At 40.5% G+C, this 27723-nt stretch overlaps 4 protein-coding genes across 11 annotated transcripts in view; 2 read left to right on the top strand and 2 right to left on the bottom strand.

Annotated features, from left to right (window-relative positions):
- Window positions 1–9621, top strand: part of atp2b1a (ATPase plasma membrane Ca2+ transporting 1a) — a 41963-nt gene extending 32342 nt beyond the window's left edge. For 2 of the 8 annotated variants that reach the window (XM_020714112.3, XM_020714109.3), the window contains 10 exons: window positions 67–246; window positions 339–426; window positions 517–623; window positions 820–1011; window positions 1359–1572; window positions 1692–1903; window positions 1997–2104; window positions 2867–3055; window positions 3609–3698; window positions 6699–9621. In XM_020714112.3, coding sequence (XP_020569771.1) covers window positions 67–246; window positions 339–426; window positions 517–623; window positions 820–1011; window positions 1359–1572; window positions 1692–1903; window positions 1997–2104; window positions 2867–3055; window positions 3609–3698; window positions 6699–7091 — 1773 coding nt within the window. In that variant the 3' untranslated portion in view covers window positions 7092–9621. Of the gene's footprint in view, window positions 1–66; window positions 247–338; window positions 427–516; window positions 624–819; window positions 1012–1358; window positions 1573–1691; window positions 1904–1996; window positions 2105–2866; window positions 3056–3608; window positions 3784–4610; window positions 4716–6698 lie in introns of those variants that run through there. The other 6 variants (XM_020714116.3, XM_020714115.3, XM_020714114.3 and 3 more) reach the window with 3 other exon arrangements.
- Window positions 9622–10553: 932 nt separating this feature from the next.
- Window positions 10554–14515, top strand: mest (mesoderm specific transcript). The gene is made up of 12 exons (XM_004083043.5): window positions 10554–10759; window positions 10965–11154; window positions 11224–11303; window positions 11395–11472; window positions 11537–11673; window positions 11752–11810; window positions 12628–12668; window positions 12764–12834; window positions 12913–13014; window positions 13088–13164; window positions 13456–13519; window positions 14175–14515. The coding sequence occupies exons 2-12, from the start codon at window positions 11001–11003 to the stop codon at window positions 14290–14292; spliced, it is 981 nt and encodes a 326-aa protein (XP_004083091.1). The 5' UTR covers window positions 10554–10759; window positions 10965–11000; the 3' UTR covers window positions 14293–14515.
- A 30-nt stretch (window positions 14516–14545) lies between these two features.
- copg2 (COPI coat complex subunit gamma 2) lies at window positions 14546–23384 on the bottom strand. The gene is made up of 24 exons (XM_004083042.4): window positions 23214–23384; window positions 22544–22596; window positions 22377–22457; window positions 22202–22273; window positions 22019–22098; window positions 21863–21938; window positions 21630–21722; window positions 21450–21536; window positions 20918–21075; window positions 20717–20850; window positions 20515–20582; window positions 19978–20166; window positions 19022–19117; window positions 18687–18930; window positions 18533–18608; window positions 17047–17150; window positions 16835–16960; window positions 16689–16757; window positions 16409–16590; window positions 16180–16309; window positions 16008–16105; window positions 15766–15904; window positions 14963–15061; window positions 14546–14871 (listed from the first exon to the last, which is right to left on the bottom strand). The coding sequence occupies exons 1-24, from the start codon at window positions 23248–23250 to the stop codon at window positions 14741–14743; spliced, it is 2622 nt and encodes an 873-aa protein (XP_004083090.1). The 5' UTR covers window positions 23251–23384; the 3' UTR covers window positions 14546–14740.
- Window positions 23385–25430: 2046 nt separating this feature from the next.
- Window positions 25431–26380, bottom strand: ucn3l (urocortin 3, like). Its single transcript, NM_001128520.1, is given in 2 exon segments — window positions 25431–26079; window positions 26305–26380. A coding segment is annotated over 1 exon segment (471 nt). The 5' UTR covers window positions 26070–26079; window positions 26305–26380; the 3' UTR covers window positions 25431–25598.
- Window positions 26381–27723: the final 1343 nt, after the last annotated feature.

Genomic DNA, 27723 nt, shown 5'->3' with positions numbered 1-27723 from the left:
TTACCACTAATTTTAAGACATGCGAGATTACAGCCTTTTTGGTTCTCCCTTGTATTTTTTTGTCAGGTTCCAGATGCGATTAAAAAATGTCAGCGTGCCGGCATCACTGTACGCATGGTGACTGGGGACAACATTAACACAGCTCGAGCCATCGCCACCAAATGCGGCATCCTCCTGCCTGGCGATGACTTTATATGTCTGGAGGGAAAAGAGTTCAATCGCCGGATACGCAACGAAAAAGGAGAGGTGCGCCACTGCAAAATGCTCCAACACAGATTTAAAAAGATGGGGTTTTTGGAATCTTGATACAGTTTTGTTTTCACTTTTTTTTTTCTTAGATTGAACAAGAACGCATCGACAAAATCTGGCCCAAGCTACGAGTACTAGCTCGCTCTTCTCCAACAGATAAACACACCTTAGTAAAAGGTCATCATTGCTGTAACTTTAAATGTTGCCACTTTTATTATGAAAAGTTAATTTTTTTTGTTTGCTTCTAACATGCTTTTACTATTCTAGGTATTATTGACAGCACAGTAGCAGAACAAAGACAAGTAGTGGCGGTGACGGGAGACGGCACTAATGATGGTCCTGCTTTGAAGAAAGCAGATGTTGGCTTTGCTATGGTAAGGATTGATTTTGAAAGGACTAGAATTCTTTCTGATGTTTCCATTAAAGCATGTTTCCCTAACAATTAGGGTTTAAACAAGCTAGAATGCAAGTTTAAAAAAGACACCGCAGTAAAAGCAGGCCGAGCAAGGAAATGGTGGTTTATATAAATGTGAGAATGTAAGAGACCTTTTTTTTTTTTTTTCTCCTTAGGGTATTGCGGGAACAGATGTCGCCAAGGAGGCATCCGACATCATTCTGACTGATGACAACTTTTCCAGCATTGTCAAAGCAGTCATGTGGGGACGAAACGTTTACGACAGCATCTCAAAATTCCTCCAATTTCAGCTCACTGTCAATGTGGTGGCTGTCATTGTAGCATTTACTGGAGCCTGCATCACACAGGTAAGCACAAGTCAAAAAAAAAATAAAAAGCTTTCAACTGTAAAGATTGTTAGTGTCTGTTAAATACCAGCAATGAAGAATTCACTTCTATTGTTTGTTATTATTCCAATTTCTGGTGTTGCATAAATATTGCATAAGCATTTCATTTTCCTTCATCTTTTCTATACAAAATACCAATTGGCAGAACTCTCCTGAATGTTCCCTTTCTAACCAACTAATGCAGCTGTCGTAACGTTTCTTCACTGTGTTTAATTCATGTTTAAACAGTTTCCTTGGATGCACTCAATTTCAGATTATGTAAAAGAAAAAAAACCCTCCTAATTGCATACCTTGCTTTCTCCCACTAGGACTCTCCTCTGAAGGCTGTGCAGATGTTGTGGGTCAACCTCATTATGGACACATTTGCTTCATTAGCTTTGGCCACAGAGCCCCCTACAGAATCCCTGCTGCTAAGGAGGCCATATGGGCGCAACAAGCCTCTTATCTCTCGCACTATGATGAAAAACATCCTAGGTCATGGAGTGTACCAGCTAATCATCATTTTTTCCCTTCTGTTTGCTGGTAGGAAGTCTTCCTAATTTTAATATTTCTATATTTTTCATTTCAGAATGAATTGGTTGTGCACATTTCTGTATTTTGTAAGATTTCATGGTTGTTGTTGTTTTTTTCTTGTTGTGCAGGAGAGCAGTTGTTTGATATTGACAATGGGAGGAATGCGCCTCTCAACGCCCCTCCCTCTGAACACTACACCATTGTCTTCAACACCTTTGTACTGATGCAGCTTTTCAATGAAATCAACGCCCGCAAGATCCACGGGGAAAGGAACGTCTTCGACGGCATCTTCAACAACCTTATTTTTTGCAGCATAGTTTTTGGTACCTTTGTTATTCAGGTAAACTTCCACCATTTTCCTTAATAAAATCCCATCAAAATCATATTTATTCATCCAGTATAATAATATAGTCTTTTTTTTTTTTTCTTCTAGATTGTTATAGTGCAGTTTGGGGGGAAGCCTTTCAGCTGTGTGGCTCTGACCATTGACCAGTGGCTTTGGTGCACCTTCTTTGGCTTTAGTTCACTGCTGTGGGGACAGGTATGACCTTAGATTATAGCATCACACTGCCCCCTTGTGTCCGACTTCAGAGACTCAGAAATACAAAAGAACCTTTTGTTCTACTTCTGAGAAGAGATGAATATGGGAATTTTTTTAAATTACATTTCTAGGCTATTTTTCAATAAACATAACTTTGGAGCAATTTTATGAACATTTACTAAATATTACCACATATGGAGATGGTAATAAATCAGTAGTTATTATCATCATTAATGGCAGATAATTTTAGACGGATCACAAATAAGAGTAGCAGTTAAACAGTTTTAGAAAGCTGATCTATTCATAAAAAGACATTTACTGATTTTCTTTTGTTTCATTAGCTTTCACTGAAAACTAAAATAATTTAAATTAATTAAATACTGAGGAACTGTAATTTTGGTTAACCCTTTAACACCATAGATGTTGGCGTGCTCTTCTACAGACGGTTACTTTTTCCGCAGTCAACCTGGATCAGCTGATTCTGACGCAAAGAAAAGCAGCTTTGCAACACATTACTAACGTAAAATGTTGCATAATGACGCATAGCCTGAAGAATCAGCTACTACAGTGTTGCAAATCAGTGCTAGGAATGCTTCTTTGCTTCAGAGTCCGCTGGATTTACATTAGTTGTGTAAACGGTTAAAAGAGTTATGGTAGTCCAGAGTGTAAAGACTGGAGCTAAAGCGCTGGTGTTAAAGACTTAAGGTTCTGTGTTGTAGCTGTAAATCAGGTGGTCCTCATGCAATTTCTGATTTCCTCCAGGTCATCTCCTCGATACCCACCAGCCGCTTAAAATTCCTGAAAACAGCAGGCCATGGCACCCAGAAAGAAGAGATCCCCGACGAAGAGCTGGACGAACTGGATGACATGGAGGAAATTGACCACGCAGAGCGCGAACTTCGCAGAGGCCAGATCCTCTGGTTCCGAGGCCTAAACCGCATCCAGACTCAGGTAAAAATGCCACAAACTGACCTGTGTCTGTAGAAACATCACACCCATCAAGGGAATCAAAAAGCCATAAATCTTTTCACTCCACAACACTTCCAGCTGGAGATGTCCGTTCCTTTCTCCCAGAGTTTTGTAATCACGAGTCGTGTCCAAAACACAAAAGCTTCCTGTATTTTTCTGCTCTGCTTTAAGCTAAAGCGGATTCTTATTTCCATTTCTGTTAAAAATAATGTTGGTTTAAAGGGACTGAGAAGAGAAAGGATGTGTTTGAATGGAAAGTTTGCCCACTAAAGTCCTGGAATGGCTTTGAAAGGATTCTGCAGAGAAGAGTGAGCTTAAGGTCGAGCTTTGCAGTCAGAGCTCAGTGTATTCAGTGCCTTTAAAACTCAAATTTTCCTTTTTTCTTCTTCTGCTATTTTAAACTCTTTAAGTCCAATTTCAAAGTAACTTTTTTTTTCTGTGGTTCTGGGTGCCTTTTTTCTCTCCTCTTTTCTCACTCATCTGTTCTTTGATTTCCTTTGGGCTTTCTCCTGTCATGCTGTCTGATTCTTTGCAGATGGATGTAGTGAGTGCGTTCCAGAGTGGAACTTCCTTTCAGGGGGCTCTAAGGCGGCAGGCCTCCAACTCCAGCCAACAACAGCACGATGTAACCAATGTTTCTAGCCCTACACATGTAGCCTTTTCTACTACTACTCCCACTGCAGTCAGCACCGCTTCTACCACTCTGGGGTGTGAGTGCGTGTTCTCCTTTAGTGCATGAGACTTCTTTTTTTTAATTTCCTTCTTCTAACATTTCTCCTTCACTCTCCTTCTCACCTAACGTTCAACTTTGACTCTCATCCTCCTCCTAATGTGTTCCTGTTCTCTCAAAGACGCCAAAACCACCTTCCATACTGCTTTGATAACACTGCTGTGTATATATACTTATATACATGTTACCCTGTTAGCAGGTTGCTTCTAACGTCGAGATGTTTTCTCTGTGTCATCCCGTCTTCTGTTCCGCTTCTGCTTTTTGGTCCCAGAAATGGAAAGTTTCACTGTTTCTCTTGGATGATGTGTGTTCTTCTTGATCCAAAAAAAAAAAAACCCCACGTATAGATTTTTGGAAGTGGATGTTCGGCGGGTTTGTCTGCAGCTGCCTCAGTCTGCTCTGTAGCACTCATGGGTCTTTTGTCGCAGCTCTTTAGTCGGGTAAATGTTTTGAGTATATGCCCATGATCACGGTTTAAAAAACAAACAAACAACAAAACCAAAACCAAAAGATGAACCAGGAAATTTCCACTGCTCAGAAAGCCGCTTCAGCCTCAGTTTTGCCAGTCAGTGGTGAAATAAAAGGTTGTTTTTTTTTGTTATTTTGTGGGTTTCAGTGTGCTTTCCTAATATCGCCCTGTTGGCTGGGACTCGTGTTTGTTGACATGTTTACCTAAAAGCAGTCCCCTGGCACCTTTTGCATCATGCTGCTCCTGATGCTGAGAGGATCTGGATCAGAGGCGTTTCAAAAGGCCGTGCTCTTACCAGGACTCTGCACTTACTGACTGTGACTCTCTTTCTCTTTCAGATCTAACCATACAGCCCCTCTCACCAACACTGGACTTTAAATCTCTCACAAGAGCACCTTTACACAAAATAATAATAAAATAAAAAAAAACTATAAACATCAAAAGCAGATTAAATGAAGTCTTTCTCACTGTTTTCCTCTTAACGTCTAAACTTTTCCTTCCAGGTTTTCCTCCATTGTCTTTTGCTGTAAATGCCTGTTTGACAGAATGGCAGCGTCTGCCACATTGACCCCTCCCACTTTCTTCCAAAAAAAGATGAATACCACTGACTGCCCACATATTCTTCTTTAGATTCTGTGAAATGTGTCATGGGCTATACTCAAAGGTTTACTACCATTGAACGAAAGGTAGCACCACGCTCTGCATGGGTTCAAAGTCTCTGGTCTCGTTTGTGAGTTTTTCTCTGTGCTGTTTCGGACTTGTATACCAGCTTGTAGACATGCTTGGCTGCTGCAGCTTATTTGTTTTGACTCCACAAACATAAGCTTTAACTGACCACTTTCTTTCTTCCTTCCTCTGTCTTTCTTTCCATCTGTTTGTTTTGCCTTCTTTTCTGCTGTTCACTCTTTTTTTCCACTCTGTCCTCAAGTTTTCTTCTTGTCTCTTTCTGTCTTCCTCTTCACTACGCATGTCCAACAACGGTCTACTGTAGTTGAGTTCAAAGCTACGTTCACACCGGGCACGCGATGCGCGTTCCGGTACGCGCTAAACGGGCCTTTTCTGAACGCGCTTCTAGCATATAGTGTTCACACTGGTCTGTCGCTTTACGATTCTAGTGCATGCACTCACAGTTGGAAGAGGCTTGGTGCAAATCTGGTGAATCTTGCTCCAGACTTTCTCTTTCACAGTTCTACTGTGATACACAAAAGATTTGGTGTCAATATTTATTCATTTGTCCCTCGTGACCAATGTTCAAACGCCTGGTACTTCAGCGAATCGAAAAGGTCGCTTGCCGTACGAATCTGAGTCTCTGATTGGTCAAAGTGCAATTGGTTTAACTTTCAACGTGCGTTCATTTACAGCACAGACACGGTCTTAAAAACATAGCAGTGACGCCAAGAGTTTTGAAACCCCAAACTTGCGTTGACGTCGATCTTTCATTGGAAGTGGTCACTTGAACACGCGTTTCTGAGCCCAGTGTGAATGCAGCAGTAGTCTATATTCTCTTAAGATTTGTCATTTGTTTATGTAGGAAAATAAATTCTCCTTTTTCTGATTCATTTGAACCAGGAAATATATTAAAACGGACCTAAAGTGTGTATAAAATAATCCAGAACTTCCTAAAAAAACAAAACAAAAACTCTACTAAACCAGCCACTACTTTAACTCCTTTTCTCTTAAATGTTGACTCATTTAAAGCTACATTTTTCTGTGATTATCTAGTTGGAATTGTAGCTCAGTAGATTCAAGATTTTAATGTAAAAAAAAATAAAAATTTGGCTCTTCAAAACTGTAAACTCTGTCTTTGCCATCTCAAACTTCTCTTTAGTTTGTTTGCTTTCGGTAGTTGTGTTGTTTTTCCGCGGCATGGTATGACTTGTGGTCACTCAGTGGAAAGGTTTGGTGGAGCATGTGTTGACACCACCTCACCACGGACTCGGGGAAAAACCAGGCTGCGCGTCTTCAGTTCAGGCTTTTTCCCGCGGTTTTATTGAAGCCGTACGTCCACCTTTATGAGGACACGAGTAGGGAAAGTACTTGAGGCGAGTCAGCCGCACCGCGCAATGGAAAACCCCAACTGAAACTCAAGTGAAACCTCCAGAAAAAAGCTGCTCCTATCCTTTCGTCAAAATGAAACGACTGTTTTTATTGTCACTAACTGTCTACGTCAGTGAGAACAACTAAGCATCAGGTCACTTTCACTACAAATTAGAAGTTTGCCGACCTGCACGAGTCTTTGAGTTTCCACCTGACAGATTCCTAATTTGGAAGTTTGGCAAACTCACTGTTATTGATCCAAATAAAACCTGCATCCTTGGTTTGTATCTGTGGATTTATTTATCCAGGTTAGAACATTAAAGCGATCATCACGGCCCGACGTCACTAAAAATGTTTTTCCCGCCTCCCTATTCCTTCTTTCCTTCCAGATCCGGGTGGTGAAAGCATTCCGCAGCTCCATCTCCCTCTATGAGGGTCTGGAGAAGCCCGAGTCCCGAACATCCATCCACAACTTCATGACTCACCCGGAGTTCCGGATAGAGGATTCTGAGCCCCATATTCCCCTCATCGACGACACGGATGCCGAGGACGACGCGCCCACCAAGCGCAATTCGGCCAGTCCCCGGAACACCACACCCACGCCGCCCTCACCATTGCCCTCACCCGCCACCACCGAGGCCCCCACCACACCCGTCTCTCCGTCCCCAAACATGAACAATAACGCTGTTGAGAGCAGCAATCATCTCCTCCCAGAGGGCCCCAAGCCAGGGACCCCCTCGGCTCCTGGAAGTCCGCTACACAGCCTAGAGACCTCTCTTTGATCCAACCCAGCTCCAGGCGTCTGCACCTCTTTTCTACCCACAACACCAAGGAGCTCAGCTCAGACTCGACAAACCAACACTTGGAGAAGAGACGAAGGGCTCAGACTGAGAGCGGAGTCTTCTGTGAGCTTGGCGTAGGCTGGAATGAAAGAAAATTAAACATTCAGAGGAATGTACGGCTTGGTGTGGATTCTTTGGTCCTCTTTTTTGTTTTTTTGTTCTCAGTACCCTGCTGCAACACGAGGACTGTCTTCACCCCTCCCCTCCTTGGTAACACTTGTTTTTCTGGGCAACAGGGGGTGATGATAAACTTGGATTGAAAGTGACCTGTTTTTATTCTATTATTATTGCTACTATTTAAATTGAGAAGGGGAGATGCTCCTCCTGGCTCGAAGATCGTCTGTACGTTTATGAAAGAACCTTTAGCTTCTCTTTTATCTAAATGGTGTTGTATATTTATCTCTTTGGCCCTTGCTCATTCAAAACTTTATATCTGCTCCACCGGCTGTTAATATTTTGAATTATTTATGTTTTTTGGAAAAAAGCAGGTCTGTTTACAAAGTTTGTAGATACTTTTTTTTTTTTTTTTTTTCTGTTGGTAGGCAGAAGAGCTTCCTGATGTATAATGCAGAAAACTGAGACGGAGAAAAATGAGAGGATTCTTTCAGATACTGCTGTATTTTCAGGAAAAAAGGGTGTTTCTATTGAAACTTAACTATTTTTGCCTGCAAGTTTTATTTGTTAAATATTTGTAGATAAAATATAGAACCTTCTAGCCAAACAGAAACACTAAGGCTAGTATAGAAGAGAGGTCCACGGGACGAGGTGTTTTCACAGGAGACGGGACAGGAAAGCCACCAAAGGCCTCTGTTCACCAACATTGCTATAAATAGTTACTTCTTCCTTTGATATTTTCATCTTCAGAGAAACCTTCTGGAGTTCTGGATTCTCTATTATTTATGTCGTGTCCAACAATTTCCACATGTTAAAAAGGTGATTTAAAAGGGAGTTTGGGAAATATCTGGCCTGTATTTAACAAGCATCTTGAGCTTGAAAGCTTGTGGGGAAGCAAAACGCAGACGTGAGGTTCTTGTGAATTCTGCTTTTATCAGTGAAAGGTTATTTAAGATTTGCAGAGCTTACAAGTATGGACCTTCTGTGATCTGATTTGAAGGATGCAAATCCTTTTTTTTGTTTATTTATTTTTTGTTTAAACCAGCTTGTTTAAACCAGCTTTTGAGCCACTTCTGCTGATTGATTTCCCCGCAAGATGTTCATAAAGACTAAACATGAATGTGCCTTGGCAACAACAGTGATTTAGATTCTTGCAATTCCTGTATTCACCTTCCAAAAGCTCCTCGCAGATGAATGGCGCTTGATTCTACAGGTGAAAACAGGACCAAACCGCTTTATTTACAACATTTTGGTTGGGTTAGAAGTCAACTCTCCTTCAGATGCTTGGTAAATATGGATCTAGTCTTTTTTTGTTTGTTTTAACTAACCATTAAACCTAATTTATTTAAAGAAATCTACAAAAAAAAAAAAACAACCCAACCTCCTTATTTCTGACTTTGTATTTAGGTAGCAAAACATTGTTTTTGGGAAAATACAACTGAAGTGTTTTTATATTTTCACCTTTGATTTGTGGCTTTAACAAAAAGTTTGACACACTTTAAAGTTCTGGTTTGTTGCCGTTTTTGAACATCCAAAAACCCAGAAGAGAGGGACTTTTATTTTTTAAAGCCTGTCCACAAGAGCCCTTTCACAATAAATGTCTCTGCATTTGGTTTGTGATATACTTTTGAAATCTGATGTACTGGAAAACACTAAAGGATTGGACACTTGCATTTTTCACAAATAAAGACTAGGCATACACTGGTATCTATCTGCACAGGGTACTTTATTTCGTAATGTCTCCTGGGAGAAAAAAAAAGAATTTTGATACAAATCTTAAAATTATAACTTTGTACTTTTTTGACGACGTACATAAGCAGTTTGAACTATTTAGGATATGAGGGAGGGTTTTGGCCACTAAAATGTGTTTTGTTCTGGAATATTTATCTCAGGGTGCAAATGATGCGAAACAACAGGCCTCTTTTAGTCTGCATATTGACACTGAAATTTAAGAAGGTGCTGGCCCGCCACGACCTGAGGCTGCTGGCTGTAAACCCCCCTGCAGCCTCACCCGAAGGGCCACGTTCAGAGGAAGCAGTGAAAATGCTCAGTCATAACTTTTTCAGTTTGTTTTCCTTGTTTTACAGGTGACAAAACAGCCTACAGAGTGAGACAATTGAATCAATGACAGGTTTCCATATGAGGAGTTTGTTCTGTAGCTTCTTCCTGTAATGGGAATGAATGTTTTTCCATCTGTTTTATGGATTATTTTTTTATCTTTTAACATTTGGAAATAAAATTAATCCATGTCTGTTTATCTCTAGCATTTTAAATGGATATCGTGATTGGATTTACATTTGAAACTTGTCGAGTAATGTGTATGGTTTTTAAAAATAAAATATGTATTTAGCCTAAATGCAGGGCCATGTTTTCTTCCACTAACACTACGGCTTAACTTTTATTCACAAGTTTATGATAATTATGACGACTGCGACTCCCTGGATGTGGCTGCAGGAGAAACAGTTGAAGAGATGAATAACATGAATGGTAACTAAGCATTTTAAGTATTTTATGCATTACTCTTCTGTTTTATTGCGTGGATTTCTGTGTGATGTGTACATGGCAAAATATTTCTCCTAACGTGGATGAATAAAGTATTATCCATCTACCAAAAAGCCTTAACCTCCAAAGACATCAAAGGTGAACTCCAAGGTCAAGGTATTGATGTCAGATCACAACGCTTGCCATTGTTTAGGTCACAATGGACTTTTTGGGAGAAAACCAAAGAGCAAAAAGGCACTGAAAGCAAATAAGATGCCCATCTGACACAGGAATCTACTGGAATTTTGCAGAACATAATAAAATATATTGACCATCAATGCCTTCTGGAGCGTCGGGAAGGTAAGTCATGGCTCTTCCAACAGGAGAATGACCCAAAACAATACCTATGAATTTGATCATTTACATCCAAACAATTTTGTTTTTGTTTGAGGACTGGACCAAAATACCCGTTTACAGATCATTGACAGAAACGGTCAACGTTTTATGCAGTGACGACCTCCAAACAGTCATATTTTAAATAAATGTTAATAAATGATCATTTTATTTTTTTATAATTCTTTTATACAGAAATTTGAAAAAAAAATACAATGTTAGATTTTTTTTATTGTTTTTACGTTTCCATACATGAAGGTCGAATATTAAATGACAGTAATTTTGAAAAATTTTGACTGAAAACGTTTTGTTCAGCAATGAGCTTATGGCTAACTGCTATAACACATCCAAACCAGCAGGTGGCAGTAAACGTCTCCTTCGTGCTTCTCTCGCCACTTCAAAGATCATCTATTAACAGGATATGTCACTTCTTCCTGATTGACTCGTTCCGACGCTAAAGGAAATTTGCTTGGAAAACCGTACTCGAAGACAACGACAGAGTTAGACCTCATAATTTTACTTCTCTTCGACGGAAAAGCCTTGTTCCTTTCAGCCTCTTAGGAATTTCCTTTGCCGCTGCAGTGAGTAAAGGTCCGCTGAGGACACAGCGAGTCATTTCAGTAAGTGCAGCGGTTTCTCTGTCTCTAGGGGCCGGAAACTGGTTGTGGTGGTTTCCTGCTAACTTTTCAGCTCTGTGTTTTTTGTTGTGGTTCTTTACCGGTATCGAGGCTTCAGAAAACCTTCAGACTAGGAGTCATGTGGCACTGATTAAACTAAAGATTTAGCTCTGTTAGTTCTCCGTTTACCTGTGTTTCCACCTGTCAGAGGCGGGAATGAGACCCCCCCACCGCTGAGGTCACGATGAGAGAATGGTGGATCCATGTGGGTTTGATCTGCGTCCCGCTGGTGGCCGTCTACCTGCACATCCCGCCCCCTCAGCTCTCACCTGCCTTGCAGAAGTGGCACAACGCCGGGCAGGTCTTCCACTTCCGAGGCAGCAGAATCTTCTACAGAGGTAACCCGGCGCTGGTAAACACGCTTGTCTGTCATCCCAGACGTGTCTGCTTCACCGTGTCCCTCCTAGAATCCTATGGTGCTCTGGGAAGCTCAGATGTTGTGATTCTTCTCCATGGATTTCCCACGTCCAGCTATGATTGGAACAAGGTGCTCACCGCGCATGCGCAGCAGCATGTGCCTAGAAATAATGACTCCCTTTATTCTGAGCTCTGAAGCTGATCTGCTTCTGTTCCGTCAGATTTGGGATCCCCTCGCTCAGCGCTTCCACAGAGTCATTGCCCTGGATTTCCTAGGTTTTGGCTTCAGCGACAAGCCGGTGAGCAGCCTATCTGCTTCTCTGGTTGGAGCTCCATCACTCATGCATTCTTGTGATGTCACAGAGACCCCACAGGTACTCCATCTTTGAGCAGGCCAGTTTAGTGGAGGCCCTGGTGGCCCATTTGGGCCTCGGCAATCAGCGTGTGAATCTGGTTTCCCATGACTACGGGGATACTGTCGCTCTGGAGCTGCTGTACAGGTAACCGTCTAATTACATCAGATCAGCACTTCATCGTCAAGCAAACGCCAGTCTCTCAGTTGGTGTTGGTCTCTGCAGGAGTGACCACAATCGCACCGGCCACCTGACCTTAAACAGTCTTTGTCTTTCTAACGGAGGTACTGTTCAGTTTAAAAGTTGACTTTCCTTCTGTTGTGTTATTGGAAACAACCGAATGTCGAACCTGTTATTCAATGGAAAGATTTGAGGCAAACTTATCTAAAACCTTTTGAAGGTCACTCTGCTGGAAATCAGTGTCAATTGTAGCATTTTTCACATGATGGAGAACATGTATTAAGAAAATTAAGCTTAAAAAAGCATTTCAGAGTGTTACGGAAATGCTTTTTTTAATTGTTTATGTATGACTCCATAACGCATACAAAAAACTCCCTGTAGCTGTGAGTTGGGTACCACAGTTGGGCCACAGGCCCCTCTGCTCTGCTCCATTCCAATGAATTAAAAGACCAATGGGAACGCTTTGAAAATAGATCAAAAGAAGGTTGGAGAGGGACTTTAAAAGATGGCCAATCTGCTGAAATATGAGATCTAATTATAATCACGTTTTTCAGATTGTCTTTACATTAAGGGCAGATGGTCATGAAAAGAAACCCAAATGAACAGTTAACTGAGCATTGAGGTCAGACTGCAGGTGTTTCACTCCTTTGGGATTCATTAATTTAAGTCCCACTCCGATCATCTTCTGATCTATTTTGACATGGAAGTAGTTAATCAGAAATTCACCTCTGCTTTGTGGAAGGGACAGTCGGCACAGAACAACTCCACTCCCCCTTCCCGTCACCTCAACTTCATTTTTTTTGTCTGCTGGATAAGGATTTGAAACGCAATTCTAAGCTTCATTTTCCTCTATCAGAAAGAACATGTTAAAAACACAATTTTCATCTGGAACCAGTTTTTTTATATATTTTGTCTTCTCAGGACTTTTTCCAGAAACACATCACCCCCGTTTGCTCCAGAGGGTGAGCCACCTTCATCTTCTCCGTCCTGCCTCTCGACCTCGGATGGGAAATGATGGAGCTTTTTGACTCTAACATGTTTGTTCTGTCCTCCAAAGATTCTCAAAGACTCCAGCTTCCTGGCTCCAGTTCTGATGCGTCTCACCAACTTCATGATCTTCCAAAGGGGGTGAGAAGAACCTTTTTGTTTGTTTTCCCTCCAAAAATGATTCACTTTGAGATTTATGAATGCTGTTCTGTGTGCTAGGATAGGAGAAGTGTTTGGGCCGTACACACAGCCCACAGATGCTGAGTTCTGGGACATGTGGACGGGTTTGCGCTACAATGACGGCAACTTGGTACTGGACAGGTGTGTGTAGTTTTGATGCCTAAATAAAGTCCCAGACTTCCTTTAGGGTCACTCTGCTCACTCGTCTCCTCAGCATTCTCCAGTATATCAACCAGAGGCTGAAGCACAGAGACCGATGGGTGGGCGCGCTTACTTCTACATTCATCCCATGTGAGTTCACAGCTACATTTAACACTTTAGCATGTCCTAAAATCCCAATCAAGCGCTTCCTGAAGGTGTATTAGCTCCGCAGCTTCAGCCAGAGAGAGCAGCTGATGCTAAGCTGCTTACCCTGTGTGGAGCAGCCGCCTTGTCCATCTGTGATCCGGCCCCCAGGTTGGGGGAGCAGATCTCATGCTGGGAGATGACTTAATCCACAGTTTATGAATTAGTCTAGGCTTATTTTTCAAATAAAAATAACAATCATGCTTGCCAAAGGATAAATCTTTTTTTTTTTTTTAGTGCACATGATCTACGGACCTCTGGACCCAGTCAACCCTCATCCCCAGTTCATTCGGCTGTACCAGTAAGCGACTTGCTCAGAAAGAGGATTTTACACCCTCTAACTCATTTTCTATTAAGTCTTTAGGGCTGCTAACAGAAATGAGATTTTTTTTAACATTTAAAGAAATCAAAATGTGTTCATTTTTGCTTTCCTGCATGACTAAATTTAGGGAAAAAACGCCAGCAGATCTGTAATCTTTCCAGTTTTGTCTCCAACTGATCTGTTAGCATTAGGCCTGCACAATATACCGCAAATTTATCGTTATCGCAACATCAAGCTGTGCAATATGCATACCGCAAAAGACGGCGAAAATCGCAATAAATGGTTACCTCAAATGTGCAAAAAAAACTCATGGCAGCCTGAAATAGTGAACAAATGAAATTAATCCCTTTATGCATTTAACCAATCGGAAGGACCCGTTTACCTTGTTGATCAATCAGATGGAGCCCTTTTATGTTTGATGTTTGCCTCCTACGTCGACAAGGGTCATTTGGAGTATAATTTTTAAACTGTTGAAGTGAAATGTAAATTCTGTTTTTGGTTATATTTTTACATACCGCAAATTATATCGTTATCGCGATATTAATCACCAATATCGCATATCGCGAGTTTTCCTCATATCGTGCAGCCCTAGTTAGCATTATGACTGAATTTGAAAACCGGTTTCTTCCTGCAGGCGTGAAGTTCAGAGGTCAACTGTGACGGTTTTGGATGAACACATCAGCCACTACCTTCAGCTGGAAGACCCCACCAGATTCTTAAATGCATATTTTAATTTTATTCACTCTTTCTGAAAGAATGCTAAAACTGATGCAGAAAATCACAGAAATGACCCATGAATTTCCTGAAGGAGTGACTTGTGACCAATAAGACAAGACGATCTCCTCCGTGGTTTAGTTCTAAAATCAGCCACTTCCTGAATGACTTGATCATTTTATACATTTCTTTTGATGTCAGTGACTCAATGAAATGCCATCCTTTCTTTAAATAAAATTAGTTTTGTAAAGAAAATAGAAATGTCTCGAAGTGATTAAAAACACAAACCAGTTTTTGTTTTAAGTGTATTGCAGCTTAGACATGTGCAGGTAAATTTTAAAGAAACAAAAGTTTCGAAGAATTAAAGAAGCGGTAAATGTGTACAAGAAATTATAAAACATTTGAAGTTGTACAGATGGTTTAGCATAATCACTGTCACTGGAAGTGTCGATGCAGACGGGATGAGCACAGACGGGAAACGTTAGTTCAGCCCACAGAAGCGAGGATCACGTCTACAACCGTCTCCTCGCTGCTGCGAACCGTCACCTGCATGGTGACGCCATCGGCCAACGCCAGACGCGCCCGGACGAGCACATCATGGCCTCCACGGAACACACCTGAGGAAAAGGCGGACCCATCAAATTACAATAATCAGAATGTAAATTATACTTATAGAAAAATAACCAGATGAGAAATCCAACGACTCACCAGCAAGAAACAGGACATGAGAGTTCTTGTTTTCTGGAACTTTGTCTGAGCGCTCGCATGGCTGCATTCCCAGAAAACTGATGATGTTGTTTACAGCCTCTGTTTAACAGAAACAGCAAAGTTTGATCAACACAAATGGAGGAAATAAAACTGCACTTTGTGTTTAGATAAGTATCGCTTTTTTCGGAGTAGAAACCGCATTTTTTATTGCATCATTTGGCCAACTTATACTCAGGTGACTTTTTAAAAAAAATAAAGAGGCTCATGTGTTTATTTTCCTTCTAAAAACCACTAGAGGGCACTGCAGGGGTAGCTTTTGCTTCTGACAGGAACAAAGAAGAAGCGCAGTGGGTAGAGTTGAGAATCCGATCGTTCTGCCGGACCTTTTAAGATATTGTTTAATGTGAAACAGCAAGACATCAAACTGGGTCACAGAGACGGAACCAGCGTTGAAAGCGGCTGTCATTCAGATGCAGCTCCTGTAGTAAATGGTGAACCTCTCGCAAAAAGACTCATGAACTCATTTGTCAACATCATCTGTCTCTTCTATGCATTGTAAATGAGATATACAGTCAAAGCGTCCAGGTAGCGATGAAGCTAAAAATTCAACTGTAGCTCCTCCCACACGCATCTAAAGTTTATGAACACATTTTGGACAAGACAAGAGTGACGAATTTGGCACGTAAATCACATCCGGTGTTGCATTTTTCAGCCTAAAGTGCAACTTGTGTATTTTTTTTGGCTGGAGCGACTTATAGTCCGAAAAATACGGAAGCTTATTTTCATTAAAAAAAAGGACACACCATCAAGAGTTCGCACAGAAGCCAAGGCAAACGTCTCCTCCTTCTCAAATTCATCTCCTACTTCTTCCCATGCTGCTCCAAAGTTTGGTTTGAGAACCTTCTGGATGTGATCTGCAACCGTTACCTCCAGATCCTCTAACTAAAGCAAAAAAAAAAAAAGAACAGCAAACAAAAAATATTTTAAGCATTTTTACCTCAGCTGTGATTTTTTTATTTTTGTGTGTGTGTGTGTTATTCCGTACCACATATTCATCATCATAACCGTCATCGTCGGGCTCTCCTGTGTTGGGGTCACAGTCTCTGACGAGGTACTTCATGGTGCAGCTGAACGTACACGACACTGCAGGATATGAAACGGTTACATACTTTCCCATCTCAATGTATGTGCAGCAGTTGAAACCCCAGAGTTCCTACCAGCAGTGGGGTCGTCATCAGGTAAGCGGATCAAAGTGTAGCAGGACCCCGGCTGGCTGTACGGCAAACTGAGAGCGGGAAGGTAGTGTTCGACCTCATAAGCTTCTGAGGGCTCCATCTGTACGACCACCTACAATAACAAAATAAAATAAAAAGTTTCTAATCACCGACTCCTGGGGTTCCAACCCATAAAGGTGTATCCAAATAGAATGCGGATTTGGCGTCTGACCTTCTGCAGCAGCTGGTCGTTCAGAGTGTTTGTGCAGTCGAACTGGAACACCATGTGTCTGGCGAAGGTGTGTTTGATGCAGCGCACCACGTATTCTGTCTCAGCCTCCGTTAGCTGCACCGGGTCAGAAGACTTGAAGAGTGGCCCCAGACTCTGGAACTCTGGGATTGCTGCAAGTTGTTCTGCGAGGCGATACGGGGCAGAGAGACAAATGTAATCCCCCAGAATTCAATGATGTTGTAAACTTTTGGATAAGTTCTAAAGATGTTTTTAGACTTACCCTGGTAAATATCCTGGCGTGATGGGGCCAGCTTTTCTGGCAGCTTGCTGGTTGCAACAGGTGCAATTTCTGCAAGACAAAAATGTTTGTTTTTTTCATTTGATTCATAACTTTTTGCACCAGAGCTGGAAGGGCAAGAGATTTACCAGTTTTCTGTTCAGTGATCGGTGTCGTGGCTAGAGGCACAGACTTCATATCGAACGGTTTCTCTGTAGGCTCCAGGGTGTACTGATGGAGGGACTTCTCCAACCCAGGAATGGACACGGACAGTCCTGGACAGCACAAACATGTCGACACTTTTTTAACCCTCGGCGAATATGAAAGCGATTTTATTCTGAAAACCCCGACGTGTCCGTACCATTAAAGATGTAAGCTGCATTCAGGGCCTTCTGCTTCTGCTGCAGCACATTCATGTAGAACGTAGCTCTGTCTCGCACCTCATCGTCACTGTCCATCATACACCTGCCAGAGCAGAGCAGCTAAATGAACAGCTTCATCCAAAACGGGGCTTAGGAAAATAAAAGTCACATATTCATGGTAAAGTGTCATGACATTACTTCCTGCCTAAAATTAACCATAAGTACACAATATCAAAGCAAAAGTGGCTTTGAAATCGTTCCAAAAGCGTTTTAGTTTAAATATAAAGCGTTTTGTTTTAGAGGTCAGCAGCACTCAGACTAGCGCTGGCCGATAAGAAAAAAAAAAAAGTCCTATATCAACATATGAATTATTTCGATTCACAATAATATAAATGTTCCGTTTTTCTCAAACATTTCCAACTTTATTTTGAAGGGGCTTTTGACTGAACAGTCACAAATGAGAAGCATCCATGTTAGTGCAGCAAAACAAATTCAAGTTTCAGAGTAGAAGTCTCAATGTGTCCCCGCTGTTCAACAACTTTTATCTTTTTTGTAATCCTGTGCTTTCATTTTTGTGGAGCCTCCTTAAGGGATTAAAGGGGTTTGTTGTGTTGGCAGTAGTATTTTTGCATTTTGCCGTCTTCTGCTCCGTGTCAAACCTCTTGAATCCAAAGTGCAGACTATTCACAGACGTACTCCGTCGTTCTGGTAAAAGCCTATGGCGTTTCATCTCTGCCATAAAGTGAAAGGGCGTAAAGACAACTGAGCGGGTGTGTTCAGGAACTGAGTGAGCGAACCACCTTACAACCGCGCAGACGCAATTCTAACCGAGCGACCCCGTATTTTAGAACTGCAGGCCTGCAACCCTAACTGAGCGGTGATCCTATGCGGTCAATTCTCCTTTGCGCCCTCACCAGGGTTTACGCGCAGTGTTAAGGGGGCTTTTTTGTCACTTGATGTGTGTGTGTGTGTGTGTGTGTGGGGGGGGCGTCTCCTTTCACGTCATCACCTCTCTCCGTACCGATCTCATGCTGTTCTCTCCTAGGTCCTCTTTATCGAAGTCACACAACAACACATTAGGGCGGCTCCGTACATTTTGGAGAAAATGTAAGACTTTTACGTTTGCCTTATGGATGTGAAAGTACTGTATATAGAAACTATGACAAAAGGCAGAGAGCCACATGCAGCTCAAGAGCCGCCTCTTAGCCCCTATTTTTGGGCTGCTTGCGTAGGTGTAACTGTCTGTTTCGACTCATCTTTAAGCTGCTGCCCGTCCATCGTTGTAATGTAGAGCATGTCACAAAACCCACACGACTAAGACTCAAAAGGACAGAGTTTCTTTGTGAAGAATCTCTTATTTTCACTTGTATGCATACTGACAAGACAACACTTAAGCAATTGTCTAACGATGCTGTAATATTTGATAAAACCAGGATAAAATGATTAAAGGGAAGGACAGACACTTTTCTATTGGCCAGCACTCACCTCTGCATGAGAACCAGGACGCTCGGCAGCAGGTCATCATTCTGAGCTCCAAACTTAGCCAAAGCGCTGACAGCAGCTGAAGGGTGAAGGAGAGAAAGGTTTAAAGTTCGAATCCTCTTTTGTGGCTTTTCCCATCTGCTTTCCTCTGTCTCACCTGCACGAACAGCCTCGCTCTCCAGCACCACTCGGTTGAAAATGAAGCGGATGTACTTGGAGGGCTGCGGGGTGCGCGGCCCCTCTTTGCCCAGCAGGTGGAGGATCTTTGTGGCGAGGACTGTGTGCTCACAGTCCTCTATGAACTCACACAGATGGGCCAAGCCGGTCTCTTTGCTCTCTGGGTTTTCCTCGATGATGCTGATGATGCAGTCCACAATGGCTCGCTTGTACTCAAAGCCACCCTGCAGCAGAGGACACAGATGCTCAGTCGCAGCTTTAAGTTGGAAATCTGTGAAACTACCAAGTTTAACTCAGAAGACACCATCAACTTACGTCATCTCTGAGCATGTTGGACAGGAAGTTCATCATGACGCTGTGCTTCCTGGGATACTTCTGACACAGAGCGCTGATGGCCTGAACCACAACTACCTGCAAAACAAGCAGTTCACACTTAAATCATCTCCGATGGACCAATCATCTTTGATCTATTTTAAAAGAATTCTCAGTGGTCTTTTCCTTGTGATTATATACCATTTTTAATCCAAATTAAAAAGCCTCTGTCGTTTTCTAGGACGTAGTTTCTACAGAGCAGGAGTTCAACTCATCTCTCTCTAAATTTGGGACTCTTGGCACGGAGCAACCCCCCCTTTCCCTTGCTCGTTACTAACAGCTCTCTGTTTACGGGGAGCAGGGAGCTTGTGGCCCACCCATCTTATGTTCTACATCACAAACACGCTCTTCCTTAAATTGATCATCTGCTCCCGATTCACAACTATTTTAATAAAGAATTACTCGGAAATACAATATTGAGCTTAATTGTCTTTGTAGTGTCTTCAATAATCAGAAAAATGCCACAAGAACATGTTAAAAACAAATTTTTTTATTGGAGTGTTTCTTAAATAATGTTTGTGTTTTTCTTCATTCCACTCCTTGCACTATTACTTATAGTAGTAGTTTTGTAAAATGATATGTTAAAACAGGATGGCTTCTTGTGTAGCTTTGCCAACTATTTTATTGTTTGCTTATCAAGCTGTGTTGGTGTCTTTAGTGAGGTTGGTGGTTTAACTATAGGTGTGGGGAAAGGAGGGATATCAGGCTACATTCTGAAGAAACGGTTGAGTAGAGTTGCTTCTTGCTAACTGAGGTCTTGGATTTTCACCCACGACAGTTGCAATATCTAATATTTATTTTTTATTTTTATATAAACTAAATGATTGTACTTCATTATGAATCAAGTTGTTTCTTGCTGCCACATTAGCTGGTGTATTCAACAACAATCCTCGTCTCACCTTGAACTCGTCAGAGATCTCCGACACAAAGGAGGAGATCTGCTTCATGAGCCGGTCCACGCTGCTCTCACTGCCCGTCTTCAGCAAGGTGGTGATGGCCAGAGTGGCAATGCTGCGGTTAGAATCCGTGATCAGGTTCTCCAGGTCCAAGTTGCATGCAGTCACAGCTGATGGATGCTTCATGGCAACCTGGCAGAAACAAAAACTACAATTACCTCAAAGATTTTACCTAAACAACTACAGATCACTGGCATTAGCATGTTAATACAGCAACGCCCTTTACAGTGGGGTTCTATTGAAAACTAACAAAACGTGTTTTGGAAGATTTTAAATTGTAAGCAGATGATGAGTTTACAAATAATTATTAAATCTGAGGCTAATTTAAAATCAAAGAAGAAAAAAAACTTCAGATTTGATGCTTTCATCAAGCCTATTTTCATATTACACAAACAGAAGTGCTCCCAAGCCTTTACCCAAAGAGACGCACTTATGTTTACACATAATAAAAGAGAGACATCTTAGAAACAGATGAAGTACCTTGTTGAGAGTCCTGACAGCAGCGTACCTCAAGGCGGCTTTAGGAGAGCTGCAGAAGAGCTGCAGCACTGCAGAAACACAAACAAGTTATGATCAGATCTGCAAACTTCTGATAAAAAAGGAAACATATTAAAGTTGCGAACTGGAGTGAGCCGTGGACGAAAACTAGCTTTTAGAAATGAGATGAGGGTGAGATAGTAACCTGACACGGCTGGGGCCAGCTCTCTGGCGGTGCAGTTGGGCATATGGACGATGGCGGAGGCAGCTTCATACACCACCATCTCATTCTTGTTCCTCAGACAGCCCTCGATGAAGTCGAACAAGGGGCTGTCGTGACTGGACGCACAAATAAAATTTACAATGGGAACAAAAAAAACAATCAATTCTTTCCAGTTGAACTCACCCTCCTTCTGTTTCATCCAGCAGTTTGCTTGCAATGCGGATCAGCATGCAGTAAGCAAACGGAGACTTCAGGCCAGACTTGGTAAACTTGTTGAGCATCTTGGTCACAGCAAGACGGTCATTCTTCCTCAGGTGGTACAACAAGCCGAGGGCATGGTACTATAGGATGGAGAAATCGCATGACTTTTTAATTCACATCCTGATTATTCTCTTCACAAGCAGCGAGGGCACGGTAAAACGTCTGAAATACAACGTTCAAAACTACATTTTACGATTCAACACAATTTGGTTAATGATTACATTTTTGGTCAAAATGTTATACCCAAATCAATTTTGTTTGACGATGAAAACAATTTTCAAATAACTAGAAATTTAAACTACTGGTAAGCTAATCTGGAACTTTCCACACTAAAATGAGAAATTCTTACATTATAAACAACAAAAAAGCTGATTCTTGCCTGAAAAATGAAAACTTTAAAGGAAAATGGATGGAAGGATTTGACTGATTGAATTAGCATTTTCTAAGTAATCACCTGGACCATAATGTTGTCACTGGAGGCTGCCTCTTGAGCTTCATTGACCCAGCGTTTCACCACATCATAGCTCATCTTGACCATGTGCTGCAGGGTTTAAGCAACAAAGCAAAACAAGGTCAACACAAAACTGAAAGCATTAAACCTCTATTTCTTTTGTGAAACTGTGCCATTTCATACCAGTGAAGACACTAAAGCTGAACTCGATACACTGGGCACCTTGTCAACAATAGCTTGTTTCATGTACCTCTCAATGGCCTGCAGCATGGTGGTCTGTGGGAAGAAGACAAAAAAAATAGCAACATTTTCTTCTATTTAATTTGACAGCACTACACAAGGGGGAGCGAATTGTTTCCCTTGTATGGTGAAAAAACTATGAAAAAAGAAGTAAAAATTGATGGAGAGAAACTTACATCGGTAATCCTGCAGAGGGCTCTGATGGCAGGTCCTCTGTACACATCTTCCTTTCCAGTCATGTCCTTGGTCAAGCTACAGAACACAGAAACAATTAATAGATATAAAAATCATGCTGAGTAATAAAACGGAAATGCTTTTCTTCAACATCGTACCTGCTGGTGACGATGATCACATCCTCAGAGATGTTAGCCATCTCTTTGATGGTGAGGTAGCACATCCTCCTCAATGTTTGCTAATAAAAGTGATGGTAAAATGTCTCTAGATTAAAGTTTTTCAACAAATATAGCGTATATTGAATGAAAGTGGCAAACCAGTTATTTAAAAAAAAATCTTACATCATTTGACTGAAACAGCCTTGTCATTGCAAAGAAAGCCTCTGTAGCTTCTGTGGTTCCAAAATGCTCTCCCTACATGAGCAAAATCATTTAAAAAAAGGGTTAAATTTAGTGATTATTGTAAATGACTAATCAGAAAATATGTAGGTCAAATAAAATTGTCCCAAAATCTTACCTGGTTGAGCAGGTAGATGATCTTGGTGAGGATGTGGAGGCATCTTCGCGGATTGATGGGGGTCTCGTTAAAGATGCGAGCCTGTAAACAACACTTTGCTTTAACCAGTGGACAAGTTAAACATCTTTGTTTAGCTTTTTTTGCCCAAATAAGTAAATAGACTTTACCTCCTGCAAAACAGCGCTCTTCTCCAGATGCTGGAAAGGGTTTGACCCACTTCCTATTTACATAAAACACACGATTCAGTAATTTTACCAAACCTAATTGCTTCAAAGGGGATTATCTATTATAAAATAGTTGACTAAAGTAATTTTAATTGAGTATTAAATAGTAAACTTTTTTCATCTGTAGTTTTATTTTTAAGTCTTTTTTTTAATTGTATTTTAATTGTTCTGCATGTCTCGTCATTAATATATTTACTAATTTTTCTTTAGTTTTGCAATTTGGACCTCGAGTCTGTAATAAAATTGTATTCTATAACGTTAAAACACACGAAGGGTAATAATTTACTGACACAGCAACAAGAAGAAGTAAATTCACAACATAAGCTTAATTGATAAGACCATTGTTAGCAAAGACAAATAATTCTCACCCAGATTTAACAAAGATTTATAATGTTTAATCATCTTTAAGTGTTGCTAACTGCTGACAAAAGTAAAATATTTTAAGGCGTTTGTTCGCAATCAACGACACTTTAGACTCAAACCTGCAATATAACGTTAATTTTAGCTACTATGCTAACAGCCTAGCTTAGCATTTAGCCTAAAATTGCCGTCAGCCGAGTACACTCGTTACGTCAGGCTGTCAATCTTTGAACCAAATAAACCCCAGTCTTACCAGACTCTTCGTCTTTCTTGTCAAATTTTTTAATCATTTTTTAGGACTGAGGACGAAGGCAGCAGATGCTCTTAGCCTCGGACGAAAGATCTGCTACTTCCACGTAGCCAAAAGCAGAAAGTCTCTTCCTGTTCGGCGTCCACGTCGACGGAACGGACGTCAAAGCATTACCACCAAATGGCCGAAAGAGGGAGCTCTTGTACAAAAAACAAAACAATTTTTTTTTTCTTTTTTGAAAAGGCTAAGGCGGAAAAATAAAAAAATATTGTAAATCGATTCTTAACATCAAAGGATAATTAATATAAAAAATACTAGAGACACGGAGGTAGTGGCAGAAAGTGGCATTTGGATGTGGCAGGATGGAGTGAGTATGTGAATGAATCCAGACATGGACACCTGATTACCGATGCTTTTGTGCTTTTTAAAATAAAGAAATTTGATCTCTAAACATCCTCTGTGGCTTCCATGCAATGTAATGAGATACACACAGACGGAAATGTGAAAGTATCTGCTTTAAATCCAAATATTGCTCATATCCGTATTTATGAATGACTCCTATGTGAATTATTTAATTCGCACAAATTAATTAATGCGAGGGAATGGAATATTATTTTGTGGGAACAAGATATTTTTTTTATTTGCACAACTTAATTATTGTGCGAGGAAGAGATATTATTTTGTGGGAAAGAGATATTTATTATTTTACCCATGTCAGGTCAGTTATTATCAGTTATTATCCAAGTTGCCATAAGATGTTGTCGTTGTGATGAGTCTTGAATCAAACAGTTGGCTATTTCTTTTTGATTTTTGATTTTATTAATTTACTTCAAGCATTGTAGTCAAAGCAATGAAGAATTTACACATATTTATCAAACTCATTACAGATCATTAACTAAAGTATAAGTAGAGTTTGATTTATTGCTTGAAAAGGAGTGGAAAGAAGCAAGCTTATATAATCCCACCCCTACTAGAAATGGACCAAATAGTTTGATCATTTGTGCTTATATTATGTTTTTGCTGAGATTATTTTACTCCATATTTTTTTCAGAATTGAAAACAAATGGAAATCAAAAATAGGTCATGTCTGATAAAAGTGGCAAAATTAATTTAGAAAATAATTGAAAAAAAAAAAAAAACTTTGTATAAAAGTTATATTGTAACCAAAAATATAGTTAATCAGTATACTTCAATTTAAGTGATGAATAGTTTTTATCCCGATCGGATTTGATCAATAAATGCCACAAAGTAGAGGTAAAGGGCAAGAGAAAAGTGGGGAAAGCGGTTTGGCACCCTCTTGTGGACACAAATTGTACACACAGTACGTGTGTTGCTGGAGAAATTAAAACTTTTTAACATGTTTTATATTTTTGAGCTTTATTATATGACCATATAATTTTATAACGTATCGTGATAAAACATAACTAAATTTATCAAGTATATGTCAATCAGATTTTGGCTTTTAATTGTTAGATGTAAAGAAAAAATTTTTTTACGTTTTATAAATTATAGTATTTTAAATAGTGCATTGAAGGAGGGACATGTGTGTAGTTATGTATGCTTTATTTGAGGAAAAATAATCCTTTATTTTGAATATAAAAATAAGACACATCTGATGAACACGCATACATTCCTATGCAATTGCAATTTTACTAAATCTCACAAGGTTTTTGTACATTTTTTGTCAACATTGGTATATTAGGGTATCTCTTCTTTATTATCATTTTTAACATATTTTAATTTGGATATTCCATTTGAACATTTAAAAGACAAAACAGCAAAATGAGAATATGTTTTCCAGGCATTATAATTATAAAATGTTAATGATAAAACACTGGGAACCCTTTGAATGGAACTATTGGCTGAGAAAAGCAAACAAAAACTGTTTTGTTATAATTTAAATCTATTTCGTTTTATGGTTGGGAAAGCATTGGCTATTCAAAACAAATGTTAGTTTAAAAGATGTAAATTGTGGTAAATAAAAGTTCATTTGTCTAATTAACTTACAATGCAAAAAACAAATGCTAGAAAACTTGCTTTTCATTTATTTAGGTGGCAACAAAAATGTTTGTTGTTTCAGTAAAACATGTTTTTCTGAACCCAAATGCACTCTAAAATTAATATCAATATTGATCACAGAATTGAAAAGTCAGAATTCAACATTTTCTCTAATTTTCAAGTTTTTGTTTAAAACCACGGTTCCCTTTTTTTAATATTTTCAAATTAAAAGTTGTTTATCTTTCTTCACTCCTTGAGGATATGAAAAAAAACACAAACTTACAGACATGAAACTTTAGACCAAATTACTCATCGTTACTGAATCTGTATTTTTAAAGTTGTTTCCCTTGATAAGAAATGTAGTGCGCCGAGAAGTTGTCCGTTGTTTTTTTATTTTCTCCGTCCAACATGCGCCAGGAGACGCGCGTTCTCCGCCGCCTTTGCGCGCAGGTTTTTGGCTTTGGCCACATCGAAGAGGACGTTCATGATGTTGGTCGGGACGTCCAGGGACAGGGTCAGTCTACTCCTGCGGTCCCCTTTGTTCAAATTGTTGCGCATCATCTGCCCTCTGAGCTTCGTCCGGCTCATGAAGCGGTAGTTTGCGGGACTGGAAGTCCTTTTTTCCCGACTGGATTCAGCAGATAAGGATGAAGAAGAAGTGAGATACTCCGCGGACTGCAGGAGGGACCCCCACCCGTCCGTTGTAGAGTAGTCGGGCTCGCTTTTGTCACTCCCGACCCCGATTGCCATGTAGTCGTTGCAGAGGAGACGGGAGCGCGTCGGGTAGAAGCGCAGGCACAGGCTGGAGGTCGGTGCGCAAAGGACCGAGAGCAGCAGCAGAGTCTTCAGGGACGACAGCATGCTGTGTCCTCTGAGTCCAAAAGCATATCAATAAACATATAAAAGATAATGAAAATGCATGTTATTTAATTTCCTCCCCATATCTTGCAATCCTTGTGGTTGTTTAAATTAATAAAAACCAATAGGTTATTGTGTTTTTTCACACTCAGATCAAAACAAAATCAGCAACTTTTCATGATCATGAAACAAGATACAAATAATGCCAACTGAGTCATAAAGTTACTCTGCAACTCACCACGCTGGTCCTTTGGTGAAGAAATAGTGTGCGAGAGGTAACAGAGCCTGTCCCCGCGTGGAAAAGTCAGCATGCACAAGAAAGCGCGGAGGTCAGCAGAGCTGAGTGTCTGCGTCCATTCCCCACAGCTTTCGTTTAGTAGGAGCAATCAAACTGCAGCCCTACGCCAGCAACAACGTCATCTCCTTGACATTTGGGTTTGCCAGAGCCTTCCTATTGGCTGTTTTGCCATAGTTACTGAACAAATCAATTATTAAAAAAAAAAGTTTTTGATGAAGAACGATTATGATGAAACGCCTTGTTTTCATGCAAAACACAGCCCTCCTTCGTGTTTTTACGTGATTATACTTTTATCTTAACATGTTAGACCTGATTTAAACCACCAGATTTATGGACACAATTGTTGAATCACTGGTTCAGCACCAGGGACAGCTCCCAACCCCAAAACTTTGTGAGTCATTTCACACTTCCAGACTCACACTGAGTTTTGTAAATCTCAAGTCATGTTTCTTCAAGTCAATGAAGACTTAAGGATCTCCCTGTTAAAGACGGGAAATGCCAAAGTAATGAATACATCGAGTTCATTAGAGATTTACCTCTAAACTGGGTGGAACTGTGGGCAAAGTAGGCTGTCCCCATTTCCCATCATCCCTTTGTTTACACGCTCTCCCGTTAGCTTACAGTGCCTCACAATCCCAACCTATGGGTCAGGCACAAAAGCATCGGTAATTGTTGCACATTACCTTTGCAACAAAAATGGCAAGCAATATTGTAGCTATAATCCAGCCGTACAGTTTTGAGCCAAATGCCAGGTCAAACGAAGAAAATGTGAAGACGTATATGGATCTATGTGTCTGCAAGCGGACATATTGGAATGGAGTGGAGCAAGGAGCTTGTGGCTGGCCCGTGTAGGCCCTACATCACACTTATAAGCTTCTTCTAACATCATTTTATTCATCTGCTCATGATTCATAACAATTTGAATAAAGAAATACTCAGAAAATGCAATTTTAAGCTTAATTTTCTTTCCTCCCTCATGGGAAAAATGCTATAAGAACATGTTAAAAACACCAACAACGTGATTTCATCGGAGTGAGTTTTTACATTTGATCAAAGCTATTAGACTTTTGTGATTTTACAAATAGTAGTTTGCCTCATAGCAAGCAGACTTAACTGAACCGTCTTGTTTTCTTTTTGGACCTCTCTCATTGGAATGCAAAAATGACACTAAAATGGTACTTTATTAATCTACAAGAATGAATTCAGTTGTAAGTACAACCCGAAATGAGGACAGTCAGACAACAGAATACACAAAGCAGAATACAAAGCCAACTTTTAAAATGGCTCTCCTGGCTTAGTGTGGGTTACTAGAGGATGGTAAGGTCATTTGTGGGTAACACTGTGTTCACAGTGTACATA

Source organism: Oryzias latipes, chromosome 23 (assembly GCF_053564925.1).
Source record: "Oryzias latipes strain Hd-rR chromosome 23, Olatipes_Hd-rR_3.1".
NCBI classification, from domain to species: domain Eukaryota; kingdom Metazoa; phylum Chordata; class Actinopteri; order Beloniformes; family Adrianichthyidae; genus Oryzias; species Oryzias latipes.
The sequence above is the reverse complement of the archived record's forward strand: the minus strand, read 5'-3'. Positions and strand labels throughout refer to the sequence as shown.

Coding starts and splice junctions, on each gene's coding strand:
- mest (XM_004083043.5), top strand. CDS start 11,001: ATGAGAGAATGGTGGATCCATGTGGGTTTGATCTGCGTCCCGCTGGTG. Junction 13,015..13,087: donor GGCAACTTGGTACTGGACAG/GTGTGTGTAGTT, acceptor TCGTCTCCTCAG/CATTCTCCAGTATATCAACC. Junction 13,520..14,174: donor CAGTTCATTCGGCTGTACCA/GTAAGCGACTTG, acceptor TTCTTCCTGCAG/GCGTGAAGTTCAGAGGTCAA.
- copg2 (XM_004083042.4), bottom strand. CDS start 23,250: ATGATTAAAAAATTTGACAAGAAAGACGAAGAGTCTG. Junction 22,458..22,543: donor AGAGCGCTGTTTTGCAGGAG/GTAAAGTCTATT, acceptor TGTTGTTTACAG/GCTCGCATCTTTAACGAGAC. Junction 16,310..16,408: donor ACGACCAGCTGCTGCAGAAG/GTCAGACGCCAA, acceptor TTGTTATTGTAG/GTGGTCGTACAGATGGAGCC.